This window comes from Lissotriton helveticus, chromosome 7, assembly GCF_964261635.1.
Source record: "Lissotriton helveticus chromosome 7, aLisHel1.1, whole genome shotgun sequence".
NCBI classification, from domain to species: domain Eukaryota; kingdom Metazoa; phylum Chordata; class Amphibia; order Caudata; family Salamandridae; genus Lissotriton; species Lissotriton helveticus.
This window is the reverse complement of record NC_136068.1, coordinates 1707504511-1707518803: the sequence shown is the minus strand read 5'-3', so window position 1 is coordinate 1707518803 and position 14293 is coordinate 1707504511. Positions and strand designations below refer to the sequence as shown.

General features: G+C 44.1%; 1 protein-coding gene across 1 annotated transcript in view; it reads left to right on the top strand.

The window, feature by feature from the left end:
* LOC144770674 (IgGFc-binding protein-like) overlaps positions 1–14293 on the top strand; it is a 334107-nt gene that overhangs the window by 81862 nt on the left and 237952 nt on the right. Inside the window, exons 8-10 of the mRNA XM_078655389.1 lie at positions 8080–8641; positions 10997–11568; positions 12137–12707. Coding sequence (XP_078511515.1) covers positions 8080–8641; positions 10997–11568; positions 12137–12707 — 1705 coding nt within the window. The remainder of the gene's footprint in view (positions 1–8079; positions 8642–10996; positions 11569–12136; positions 12708–14293) is intronic.

Here is a 14293-nt window from a genome sequence, read left to right as displayed (position 1 = left end):
TCTGGTCCTGGCACCAAGCCTGGGATAATCAAATCCTTGCCCAATTGAAATCCAGCTCCTTGTTTTTCCCCTAACCCTGACATAAAACAGCCACCTTGCCATTGAGCTCAGTCTCAACCCCGGCAAATGGATACCCCATGTCCTCCCCGCATGCTACCAGTCATGTATCCCTGGTTCCAGGGAGTATCTCCTCAGGCTTAAGGTGCTTCAGTTCAACCATACTGCAGAATGCTCCAGTATGTCTGAGGACAGACACTTTCCAACCATTGATATCAATTTACTGCTGAGAAATACTTTTATTTGATTTGTTAAAATTGTAAAAGGGTAGAACATACCACCACGTGGTAAACAATTATTATTATTATTTATTATTTATTTAATTTGTATTGCGCTCAGCTACCCGTAATGGGTTTCCCGGCGCCAGGGACAGACTAGAGAAGAAAGATAGGTAATTGCTGAAGCAAGGAATGAGCAGAAACAGTGACCAACTAAAACAAAAAAGTTTTTAACTTTTTGCGAAAAGCAAAAAGATTGGTCTCCGTTTTGAGCACCAACGGAAGAGCATTCCACATCTTCGGCCCCAAATGGGCGAAAGAGCGGCCTCCCATTTTTGCCAAGCGAATTCTGGGAATTACAAAATTGGCTTGATTTGATGACCTGAGAGGACGACTAGGCTGGTAAGGCCGGACAAGATTGTGCAAGTAAGTGGGAGCAGAACCCTGACGAATTTTGAACATAAGGCACAAGGTTTTAAAGGCCACACGGTCAGAAATTTTTAACCAGTGAAGGTCACACAGGGCTTGTGTTGCAGACATTCTTCGTGGAACATTGCACAAAAGGCGGGCAGCTGAGTTCTGCACAACCTGGAGTATATTCAGTGTAGCTCTATCGGCTCCTAGATAGAGCACATTGCCATAGTCGATGCGGGACATTACAAGAGCCTGGACAACAGTTTGACGAGTGGACTCAGGCAACATCCATAGGATCTTCTGCAACCAGCGTAAGGTATTAAAGCAGATTGCAGCGACCTTAGTTGCCTGTTGTCGCATCGAGAGTTTCTCGTCGATTAGAAAGCCGAGGTTACGAACAACTGGCACGGGGGTAGGCAGTGGACCCATGTCACTGGGCCAGTGTCTAGAGCCCCACAGATCTTTATGTTTGCCAAGTATGATGACCTCAGTCTTATCACCGTTGAGTTTTAGCAGATTAACCTGCATCCAGGCCGCAACCCGAGAAAGGCCGATTTTAAGGGCCGAGGTGTCCTGAGACCTACTGCCAGACAGGGAAAACACAATCTGCGTGTCGTCTGCATAAGAGTATATGGACAGACCGGCGTCCTCTACGATAGTAGCAAGGGGTCTGATGTAGATATTGAACAACAAAGGGCTCAATATAGACCCCTGAGGAATGCCGTAAGCAGATGAACAGATCGCCGATTCAGCTTTGGTTGAAAATACCTGAAAGGTGCGCTCATTAAGAAATGAGACCACCCAGGCAAGCGCAGATCCAGCAACGCCAAGGGAGTGAAGGGACTTCAATAGAATGGAATGCGACACGGTATCAAAAGCCGCGCTTAATCCAAAAGGATAAGCGCAAAGGTCTCACCACTATCAATACCGTGTCGGAGTCGCTCAGTCACCCCCAGAAGTGCGGATTCGGTGGAATAATTGGCGCGAAAGCCTGATTGGGATGGGTGAAGATATCCCGTATTTTCCACAAACTCGTTTAGCTGAAGGTTGACATGGCGTTCTAAAATTTTAGAACAAGCTGGCAGCAGGGATATAGGCCTAAAGTTGGCCAGGTTAGTAATGTCCACACCAGATTTCTTTTGTAGGGGAACGACCATGGCATGTTTCCAATCCTGTTCAACACGAGATTCACTGAGAGAGATGTTAAGTAGCCTCATTAGGAATCTACGTGGTTCGAGGTCAAGTTGTTTCAATATCTTCATTGGGACAGGGTCCAGAGGAGATCCTGACCTAATGCTTTTTAAGCACGACAGGAAGGAGACATCATCAAATAGTTTCCAGTTGTGCAGAAACTCAGTGGGAGGGACAGAGACATTGCAGCAGAAGCCAGGTAGAGAAGGATCAGTGGGAGGTGGAAGGGAAGTTAAAGATTGATGAATGTCCTGAACCTTCGATATAAAAAAGTCCGCGATAGCATTACAATGTTTACCATCTAAAGCCGGCAACGCAGGGACAGTGTCAGCACCTGTGAGTTTATTAACAGTAGCAAAAAGAGTCCGAGGACAATTCTGCACTGAAGTGATAGTAGAGGTAATGTAAACAGCTTTGGCCCGTTTACAGTTGGCATGATAAGCTTTTAGCTCATCCTTGTAAATCAGTTTAGAGGGAATGGAATAGAATCTTCTCCACTTCCTCTCCAAGGCTTTACATTTAACACGTTGGATTTTTAACTCATCCGAGTACCAAGGTGCTGGGGGACGCAAAGATCGAAATTTACTGCCAGAACGGGGGGCATACACAGATACTGCATCTGTTAGCCACCTAAGAATGGGGGCATTCAGATTTTGCTTAGTATCAATGAGAGAAGGAATAGTCTCAGTCAGATGCAGATTAAAAGTGGCTATATCAATTTTGTCCCATCGATAAGAGGGTTTTGTTTCCTCTACATAATCATTGGCTATATAAAGACCGGGCGGTAGCACAAAGTGTACGGCATAATGATCGGACCAAACCAGCGGGCGTGCCAGATGAGTGCAGTCAAATGGAAGAGTGGAAATAACTGGGTCCAAAAGGTGACCGGCAATATGAGTAGCTCCAGTATTGCAAAGTTTGAGATTAAAAACCTCTAGATCAGAGAGAAGAGATTTCGTAAGGGAATTATTGACATCATCTAGATGAAAATTTAAATCACCAAGTATGGTGAAGTTATTTGATTTCAAGAGTATTGCTGATAGACAATCAACAAGTAAGGGAATCCAAGAAGCAGCATTCCCCGGGGGCCGATAGATTAGCAGACCAGAAAGTGTCAGTCGGGGATTGATCGTAAGTTTAAACAATGCAGCTTCACTACCTGGAAGATGTAATGCCTCCAGTTTGCATTGGTTGGTGGATTTAAAGATAATGGCAATTCCACCCCCTTTACCTGAGGGTCTATCCTGATGTAGCATGACATAATTAGATGGAATCGCAGCGGCGATGTCCGGACCCGAACTGGCATGAATCCAGGTCTCGGTCAGGAATAGAACATCAGGAGATTCCTCGATTATGAAATCATGGATGTCTAATTTATTCTTGGGGAGCGATCTACAGTTTAAGCTCCAAAAATGGAGCAGAGAGGGAGGGGAAGTACCACCCTTCGTAGGCTTCCTTTTCCCCCTACAGTGCTTAATATGCTGTTGGGTTTTAGAGAGCTGCATTTTGCCAGTAGTAAAACCGCAGCCGGAACATAAGAAATAATGACATGGCAGAGTGCAGGTAGCGCAATGAATGGAGGCAGAGGGTCGCAGTAAATGGAGTGCCGCGGATGGATAACAAACGCGACCGTCCCGAATTAACGTACCTGAGGTCACGTTGGCGGAGGGCGGCCCGTCCTGCAGCCCGTCCTCAGCGCGGACGGGCGCAGACGGGCAGGACTCAGGCACGACTCCGGCTAAGCGAGGGCGACCCATCTGCGTGTCCCGCTGCGCGGTAGAAGAGAGCTTTAAATAGGCACTCCAGGCCCAGCGCGGTCACGAGGGCGTTCCAAAATGGCGCCTGTAGATGTAATGATGAGCCCAAGCTAAGATGGCCCCCAAGCAGGGCAAACCCCGGGACCCGGACTCGCCAAAACGGCGATGTGCTTTCCGTTATATGCGGTGTGAGGGAGGGAGAGGTGTAAAGCCCAGCCTGATCCCGCCTAAAAGCAGGGGAAAACGAAAATTAAAAACAAAGCAAATATCCAAAAAGGTAAGATTAAAATAAAGGTAGCGCTAGCAGCAGCGCAAGCGCAAAGCAGCAGTACCTATCAAGGCAGAAATGATGGAGAAACCGCCTTAAATAGGCACTCCAGGCCCAGCGCGGTCACGAGGGCGTTCCAAAATGGCGCCCATAGATGTAATGATGAGCCCAAGCTAAGATGGCCCCCAAGCAGGGCAAACCCCGGGACCCAGACTCGCCAAAACGGCGATGTGCTTTCCGTTATATGCGGTGTGAGGGAGGGAGAGGTGTAAAGCCCAGCCTGATCCCGCCTAAAAGCAGGGGAAAACGAAAATTAAAAACAAAGCAAATATCCAAAAAGGTAAGATTAAAATAAAGGTAGCGCTAGCAGCAGCGCAAGCGCAAAGCAGCAGTACCTATCAAGGCAGAAATGATGGAGAAACCGCCTTAAATAGGCACTCCAGGCCCAGCGCGGTCACGAGGGCGTTCCAAAATGGCGCCCGTAGATGTAATGATGAGCCCAAGCTAAGATGGCCCCCAAGCAGGGCAAACCCCGGGACCCGGACTCGCCAAAACGGCGATGTGCTTTCCGTTATATGCGGTGTGAGGGAGGGAGAGGTGTAAAGCCCAGCCTGATCCCGCCTAAAAGCAGGGGAAAACGAAAATTAAAAACAAAGCAAATATCCAAAAAGGTAAGATTAAAATAAAGGTAGCGCTAGCAGCAGCGCAAGCGCAAAGCAGCAGTACCTATCAATAACGTATTGAATAAAATAAAACATGTGCCCGTGTACTAGGCAGCATTGCACAAATGTACATGATGAGTAAAAACAGGGAGAGCGCTCTTAAATATACAAGAAGAATAAAAACAGGAGTAGCACTTTATAAGGCAATGGCCCTCTCATTAGAAGATACCAACTTACTGCACAAATACCATTGTGTTAGGATGAGTGTGCTTCAGAGCAACTGAATCCATTTCCTAAATTCCAATAGCTACTATGCTATGTCCAACCAGTTCCTCTCAGTTACCTTCACCCACGTGTAACATGCTTGCTAACACAGGTGTCACTTGGTCAAGTTCTATCTTGATAATCTCTTTTAAAATGGCCCTCCTTGTGGCACTTAAACCAAGTCACCACTTTGGACTTAAAAAGCTTCCTTGCATTCCTTTTTCCTGAATCTCCTTTCTGTATACACCATTCCCATTTCCATGTTTCCTGGACCCTCCTCGAGTCCCATGAAAATTGCCCTGGCCCTTATCCTCCGGTTTGGGAGCTATCTGTGGAGGGTTGTTCTCACTTTTTGGTTTAGAACTGTAATGCTCTAGCCATTTGTGAACCCTGTTAGCTAACCACTAATCAGCTTCCACTGCAACTTTTGCTGGATCCCTCTCTGTCAGATCAGACAGATATTGTCTAACTGGGTAAGAGCACTCCTCCTAGAGTCACTCTATCACCATCAACTGGTTAAGGGAGTGAAATTCTTGGCCTCCATCCCTCTTACCTACTCATTCCAATCATGCAGAAACATATTGAATAAAAATCTTAAAACACCAGCCACTCTCTTGCAGTCACAGAATCTTTGCAGGTATTGAGCTGGCTTCAGCCCAAACCACCTAATGAGAGCTTCATTCATTCGCTCATAGGCCATCTGATCTGCCAAAGGTATTTTCATACTGACGGCTGTCACCATGAAGGCTGCCTTAGACACCTCATTTAATAAGTGACTTCGCACTTACAAACCATTCCAAAATATCATGACCTCCCACACACATATGCACAAGATCTCTTGGAGACTTGCCCACAACCTGGCCTGAACTGGAATTATAGTCACTTATCCCAGCTGAAGTTGTCACTGCTGTCAACCTAAGTTTCTTTCTCTCAAGGGATATCTTCTCCCTTTTCATCTCTCTTCACTTTTCTTATTTGTTTCTCCTCCTACTCTCTCTGTTTCTCCTCCCATTCTCTCTCTTTCGCCACTCTTTCTCTCACAATTACTCTTCCTGGGCCCGTTTCTCCTGTCTCTCCCACCTCCTCGACTCTTGTCCTTAATATATCTGTGCTAAGGGGATTTTTGAGCCTGAATCCACAGTACTCCCTTCCTGGGTTCCTACCATGGTTCCCTACCCAGAGTCAACTTCAGCCTCATCCCTTTCACCCAGTGTCTCAAACAAGACCCTAATATAATAGACAAGAACCTCTCTGTCCCTACTTCTAGGAATTCTCCACCATTTGTCCCAACATAAATCCGTTCATCTGATCTATGGATATGGTGCTGAGATCAATTCCCATCCCTGTGTTTTCCATTGTCCGTGTGTGTTGCCTTTGAGCGTAGAAGGAAAAAAACTGGACTTTTTGCACTACTGGTACAAATTGAAAATGGCAAATGCCACCCCTGTGTCCATACTCCTAAATGTCAGGTGCCCCCCCCCACTTGCCAGAACACCTCTCACAGAGTCAAGGGTCATGCTGAAGTTACTGGGCCCAACTGTGCTGGTGGGGATCTTTTACTCCTGATGCCCTGGGGCCTGAGTTACTATGGACCCCAAACAACTGGGCCAAGTAACCCGTCTGCCCTTGACTCTCAGTGGTAGCTAGGATTGAGCAGTCCAAGCCTCCCTCAGGGGAGGGATGGGGTGGAGTTTAGATACAGTTTAGTTAACATGACTCATAACTCAAAGACAATTTGGCGCACTTTCTAAAAGTCAGAGTCTTGAGTAAGGCCTACTAGTGTACATTCCCTGGATGCCGCCACCAGTAAATGGGGAATAACTCCGACCACAGTACCAGAAGTGGCTTGGAAAGGGATTTGCATTGAAACACAAGAGCCTCTTCCTCAAAGGTATTATGCTATTGATTATTACTTCTTTGAATGCATGGAGTTAGAAATAAAATGCTTCTTTTTAATATAGAAATACGTATTTGACAGGACATACATTTATCTGCACTGCTGTGTGCTCTTTGAGTTATAAGTCAGCCTTCTGAAGTACATAGCAGGCCACTGCAGCAGGCACTCCTATGAGAGTACTTATGCAGGTTTGGGAATGAACTGAAGAGTGGGGACATTTTATACCTGGTATCTCCTTTGAAATGTGAGAATCTTCTGGAACCTTCTCCTCCCAGAAGTATCTGGAATGTCTTGCCTCCCTGCCCTAGCCCCTGTGTGCCTGCAGGCACAAAGGCTAGTGTGAAGTTCTTTGAGAGCAGGGCACAACCTATTGAAGTGCAAGTAGGGCATTGCACCTTTCCGCGTCTGAGATGGCCCATCCAGCACACCTAGTTCCTCTATTGTGTGGCTGTCTGGGAGGAATACACAAAGGCCAGCTGTCAACTACTCCCAGTCATGTTGCCCAGGAACACATGCAGGCAGTAAATTGTTAGGACAAGCAAACACCAACTTTCTAAAAGTGTCCTTTTCAGAATTGTGACTTAAAATCCGACTTTACCATTAATTAGGAATTTAAAATACAATTCCTCAGACACCACATGTGATTTTTTTATCTGCTCCCAATTAAAAGTTATCATGTATTAAATGCAATAAGATAGCCTAACGTAATCCTATGTGAGAGGTAGTCCTCGCAGTAGTGAAAAACGAATTTGGGAGTTTTCCAGTAGGAGGACATGTAAAACTTGAATGTATATGTTCAACTTTTTAATTACAATGCACTATGCCCTATGGGCAGTCTTGGGCCTACTTTAGGGGGGACTGATATGTATTAAAAGGGGAGTTTTGGGCCTAGGAAAGGGGTTAGTTTGCCAATTTGAATTGGCAGTTTGAAGCTGAACACACTGGCTGCAATGGCACAATATGAACTGCAGAACCATTAGTAGCATTTAATTTACCAGCCCTGAGAATATGGTATGCCAATTTACTAGAGACTTATAATTAAATTAAATATGCTAATCAAGCATAAGCTAATTTTGTCATGCTTAAATGAGATAGCACAAGCACTTTAGCACAGTTTATCAGGGGTAAAAAGCACAAAGTCCTAAAAACCTTCAAAAAAGGGATTTAAAAACAGGAGGGGTGAAGGCAAAACGTTTGGGGTGACTCTGCAGAGATTCCAGCCCAACAAACACCATCACATTTCCTCATGAAAGGTCAATACCTTCAGTTTCATAAGGCTCAAATACCAATCAAAAGACCTGACTTTGGGAAGCAACTGCACACAACTAATGTTGTATCTTGATTTTCCTAGGTGAATGGGACGGTGACATGTTTGCCTTTCTACTTTGAGGACCTTCAAGCATTCCGTTGTGGATTCAAAGTGGTTATCAAGACTGCTTTCGGCATAATATTGAAGTTTGATTGGAGCTCAGAGGTTAGTGTTAGTATACCCAACACCTATGCCAATGCGGTATCTGGACTTTGTGGTAACAACAATGGAAATGGTGATGATGACTTGACAATGAAAAATGGAAACCCTGCATCCACCGAAAAGGAGTTTGGAGACAGTTGGAAAGTTGCTGATGTCCCCGGATGTGAAACCGAGTGCAATGAACACTGTCAAAGTTGCAGCGAAGAACAAAAGCAAGCATACACAACCGAGGACTACTGTGGGATCCTCACCAAGCCTGATGGCCCATTCAGTCAGTGCTATGAAACCATTAACCCAACAAACTACTTTAAAGATTGTGTCTTTGACTCTTGCCAGACCCAAGGTCAACAATCAGCAACATGTAGTGTCATCAGGGCCTATGTCACTGCGTGCCAAGCCAAGGGTGTTGTGCTCAAGGAATGGAGAACAGACAATTTCTGCTGTAAGCTGGGAAATTATTTTATGTTACTCTATATATCATTACTTGCTTAAATGAACCAGACACAGCATACACGCATAGCCTCCCGTTTGTAAAAAAGGTATGCATTGATATGATAATGAGGTCACAACAGTAGATCCAGTCTTAGTTTAAAGGTCTCGCTTACAGTGGTAAGATAGATAAGACAACTAGACTACACACACCTGAGCAGTGTGGCTTAGATATACAGCTGCAGTGGAGTATGTCCCGTTCATACGTAGAACAAACATTTGCAATGCAATAGGACGCGCATTTACTAGCCTTTTGCTACTGTAAATGTCAATAGCTTAAATTCTCGCAAATGACCTATCGAATTGCAAATATTGTTTGTTTCCAAGCACCCCATGCTGCGCTTGCACTGAATAGAGACACTGCCCCTTATTTTAGATGAGCCGCATCTAAAGAAAGGGGCATGGCCTCCATTAAAAATGCGAGCGCGGCATGGGGCCCTTGGACACAAGCAACAAAAAAAATATTTCCAAAGCAATAGGTGTCGCATGTGCGAGAGTTTAAGCTATTGTCATTTACAATGCCTCAAACTCTCATAAATGCGAGACCTATGGCATTCTAAAGAAGCGCTCGCCATTGTCCTGGCTGCTTGGAAAGTGAAAGAGTGCATGGCACGCTGAATGTTGCTACAACACACATCGTGCCTGCAGTAAGACAAAACCCACCAAAGAAATAGGGCCTACAGACTAAATAACATAGACGGTGTAACAGAAGTAAAAGGGCCGGTCCTCATGGGAGGTTACAAATGAAGACAAGGCAGTACTAAGGAGGGACTAACAAGCAGATTACCAAATCAGAAGCCAGCATTTACAAAGGACAAAGACACAAGCCAATGAAAAATATGGGCGGAGAGTGCACGGAGCTTCAAGTGCATACTCTAATACAGCATATCTCGCAGAGCAGCGTATGTGCTGCCCAGGCTCGACCTAAATGGAGAAGCCAAATTCATCAGGTATGTCCAAAGCCAGGCTCATGAAAAGAGCCCTCTTTAGGAATACAAAAGATAAAATGTAAGGTAAGCCCATGGGATAGGGAAAATAGTATGGGCTCGATTTCCTACATGAAATTATGCATAGAATTGCTGATTAGTTGCTTTACACACACATTTACAACCACCCACTACGAGAAGGTGGTAAATGTGAGCCAGATTCCTGTTCAGAGGGGTAAGAGGGTGGTAGAGAGGAGAGCACGTTGCCTGTGGGGAGGGAGGCGAGTTTTACATGCTTCATCGTACACTGTGGGGGCGTCAAGAGAAGTCAGGGAACAGATCTGTGGTGCCACATTTTCACAAAGCAGTTTTACTGCCTTTATTTTTCGGTTTAATTATTCTGTCGGTAAAATCATGTCTGGGGTTCCTGAAAATCGATATGCAGGAACACCGAATTAGTGGTAAATTACTGTGGAGAGTGGCAAAGGATTACTATCAAGAAGTGTTGGCGGGATTAGAGTCCAGCCTGTCAAACAGCAGTACAGTAAAAGAGTATTGAATGCAAGGTCCAAATTAAGTTAATAAGATAGAAATATATTAGATATGAAGCCAAAAACAAAAAGCATTGAGCGAAAATAGATATAAACAACTAGGAGAAAAGGGTGCAAGACTATGTGGAAAAAGATAGGAAGAAATAGAGAAAGAAGGAGAAAGAAAGACGTATGGAACTGAAGAAAGAAGTGAAAAGAGAAATCGAGAAAGGCAATAAAGACAATAATAAGGAAGCTAGGGAAGGATAATAAGGAAGATAAGGAAGAAGAAGAAAGAAAGAAAGGAAGAAAAGAAGTGAGGAAAGGCTTTCTCAGTAGTGGGTAAGCAGCATCTTCCTGCACTGTCAGTATAGGAATCCTCACAGAAACGTGTACATTGTTTTAAATAGTTTCCTTGTCAGGTTTGCAGCTGTATATTCTCAAGCCTGCTGACCGGCAATTGTCATGTCCGCGCTACTCAGTGACTTGCTGCAGCCCCCTGATCTAAACTGTGGATTCTGGAACATGCAAGTGAGTATGTGGGGGGATGTAGATTCATCCTTCCCAGAATAGTATCAAGAGAGGCAGAACACATAGCAGTGCCCAATAGGAAACTACCCTGACCATCACATCAGTTCTCCATCAGAGAAACATGCTTCACCGCATGAGGCACAAATCTTTTCCCATTTTAGGCGGAGAGGACACATTCTCAAAACATCTGCTGGTAATTAGAACAGTAATGTGTGCCTGATGAATAATCATCTGTAATGTGTGATATACCACTACAAAAGCCAAGAATGCTGTCGCAGATTTGCGAATGAAATAACAATGTCCTTCTTATGTCTTCTGCAGATCCCAACTGTCCTGAAAAGAGTCACTATGAGTTGTGTGGCAGAGGTTGTCCGGACACGTGTTATGGTCTTGCCCCGCCGACTGGCTGTGATGAGCTTGGCACCGAAGGATGCTTCTGCGACAGTGGATATATACTGAGCGGAGAGAAGTGTGTCCCCATTGCAGACTGTGGCTGCACGTACAAGGGCAGGTACTATCAGAAAGGAGAAGACTTCTACCCAGACACCACCTGTGAGGAGAGATGCAAGTGCACAGACAGTGGAAACACAGAATGTGTCAAGATCTCCTGTGGTGTCAATGAGGAGTGCAAAGTTGTGGACGGGGTTCAGGGATGTCATCCTTCTGGATTTGGTGTATGTGTGGCAGTGGGTCACGGTCACTACATATCATTTGATCACCTTGACTTTGACTACCAAGGGACATGCACTTACACACTTGCTACCATCTGCAGTGACTATCCAGGACACACGTTCTCAGTTGTGGTTGATAATGTAGCGGATGCCAAGAAGTTGATGGTGTCGGTGAACCACAACAATATCACCTTAAAACTAGGTATCAGATGGTCTGTGATGGTAAGATCTTTAATCAGTTTTTCTTTAGCGACTATAAGTATACCATTTTTTAGTGACATCTAAAAAAATCAGTTAATTGAAATAAATGATTTAAGTTGGCAAGTGGGGGCAGGCGTGGCAGGGGGCTTTGTAATAATGTTAGTCTGAGCATGTGGAAAAGATTGGGATGTATTGGAAATCCTGATGAATTGATACATACGAACCTCCAGAGATGATAATTATCTACCAATTTCTTAAACTAGTTCCCATTGATATTAGTAATATTAATATTGCTCAAAAAGACAGTGTGTTGTCGCAAATGTTTGCAATCAAATTTTTATTTAGCTTGATTGAAATTATTATAAGTAGTCGGTAATCAATTAAACATTCCTAATGGCCATTTAGTGATGACTGCTCTGTTTCTTTGAGTTCCAGTGTCTGTCTCCAGAATAGACTCTTGTTGACCTATCCATAGAACCTGGTTGCAAATGTGAATCTTATCCATTGGATGAATTTAACATTTTCAGCCCAATAATCATTAGATGTTATTGCCAATTGCCCCTGATTCCTGTCATTGTCTTGCAAACAGATTAATGAAGAAGTATACAATCTACCCGTGACCTTGGATGGTGGACATGTCATGATAAATCAAGAAGGAAACAATATGGTGGTCCGCACTAGTGCCGGCGAGGAGGTCCTCTATGACGGAGCAGATTACGTGCAGGTGAAGGTTCCTACCACTTACAAGGAGAAGATGTGTGGCCTCTGTGGCAATTTTAATGATGATCCAAGTGATGATTTCCTGCTGCCTAATGGCAAAACTAGTAAAAATGTGGATGAATTCTGTGCAGCCTGGAAGATGCCAGTGAAAGATTCTCAATGCACCGATGGATGTGGTAGCAAATGCCCGGTCTGTAGCGAGGAAAGAACCGCTCTATACACAGCAGATACCAAGTGTGGCATGATCACAGCAACAAACGGACCTTTCCAAAACTGCCACACACTTATTGACCCCACCAACTATTTCAACTATTGCGTCTATGACATGTGTGTGCTGAGCAACGACCAAGAAGTGCTCTGTAACAGCCTGCAGGCATACACGGCTGCTTGCCAAGATGCCGGAGCAGAGGTCAAATCATGGAGAGAGACTGCTTCTTGCCGTAAGTCAGACATTTGGTCATTTGATTTATATTTCTGGTACAAAGCCAACTTACTGGCTTCTTTTCCATAATTGTCCTAAAGAACCTGCATTGCATAAATTCCCAATGCCCTGATTTCTTATAAGCTTGCAGTCTCAACCACATTTCTTAAGCCATGGAATGCTATTAATGTTTACACAGATTTCAAAATTTCTTATACCATTAAATTGTTACAGATTAATTCAGTTTTTTAATCGTGAGTTCAGAAATATTACTAAACAGCAGATTTTTACATAGGACGTACACACTAATTTTAAAATGTCTTGTTGCATTTTTATTATTGTTATTACTAGATCTTGATTTGAATGCATGAGGTTAATATGTTTTCACTGTGACACTGATACACCATTTAGTTTTATATAGGATGTCAACATTGTGACTTTTTATTAGTTACCTGTCGATATTTCCACTCTGTGCTAACACTGGTTTCAAGTGTTTTCCCATAATATTCCTGGGCCCCTGATATACCTCCATAAAAAAATTGTTGTCCAGAGATTTTCATATTTGATTTGTGTTTTTGGATCATTAGAGAAGTAAGTTAGCTTGGGTAGACATTGCTGATCCGAGTTGAGTGTTTTTCAGTGACATTTTTGAAAATGATGGATGTGTTGCAGCGATGTGGTAATATTTCAGGAACCATGAGACCTACATACTTCCTTTTGGTGTCAAAACATAGGTTTCGGGAGTCAGGTAGTCTTATAGAGACAGAGAAAAACTCCTCAGAGCAACCCTTTGCCATTTTGCAAAAGGGGGCTATAATAGAGGAAGAAGAGCTATATCAATCAATTAATCAATCAAACATTTGTAGAGAGCACTACTCACCCGTGAGGGTCTCAAGGCGCTAAAGAGGGGGTGGGGGCTGCTACTGCTCTAACAGCCAGGCTTTGAGAAGTCTCCTGAAGGTCAGCAGGTCCTGGGTCTGTCGTAGGTGGATGGGAAGGTTGTTCCATGTCTTGGTTGTGAGGTGGGAAAATGGTCTGCTGGCGGTGGTCATTCGGTGGATGCGTGGAACGGTGGCAAGGGCGAGGTCAGCGGAGCACAGCTGGCGGTTCGGGGTGTAGAAGGTGAATCGTTTGTTGAGGTATGTTGGTCCAGCTTTGTGGAGTGCTTTGTGAGCGTGGGCGAGGAGCGTGAAGGTGCTTCTCTTGTTGACGGGTAGCCAGTGAAGGTTTCTCAGGTGGGCATTGATGTGGCTGTGGCGGGCTATGGAAATGAAACAAATAATAATGTTTTTTAAACTTTTATGTACACACCAAACAATGTTTATGATCTCAATATGAAAAACAATATATAGGTTATTCACTCTTCTTTCAGACACATTTTCATATTTCACTTTATTTATTTGTTTTGGCAATTGCTTGTGGTACATTTGCAGAATGCTGAATATTTGAAAAGAGTATATCGACAGAGACATCTTTTTGCAAAACATGTTTTACAAGTACATGTACCTGTAAGTTCTGTGAGTAGAGGTTTTAGATCTTAGCACCCCATCAATATCTTCCCAACCAAATTCACACAGATCTTTCTCTACATATGCATGACCTAAA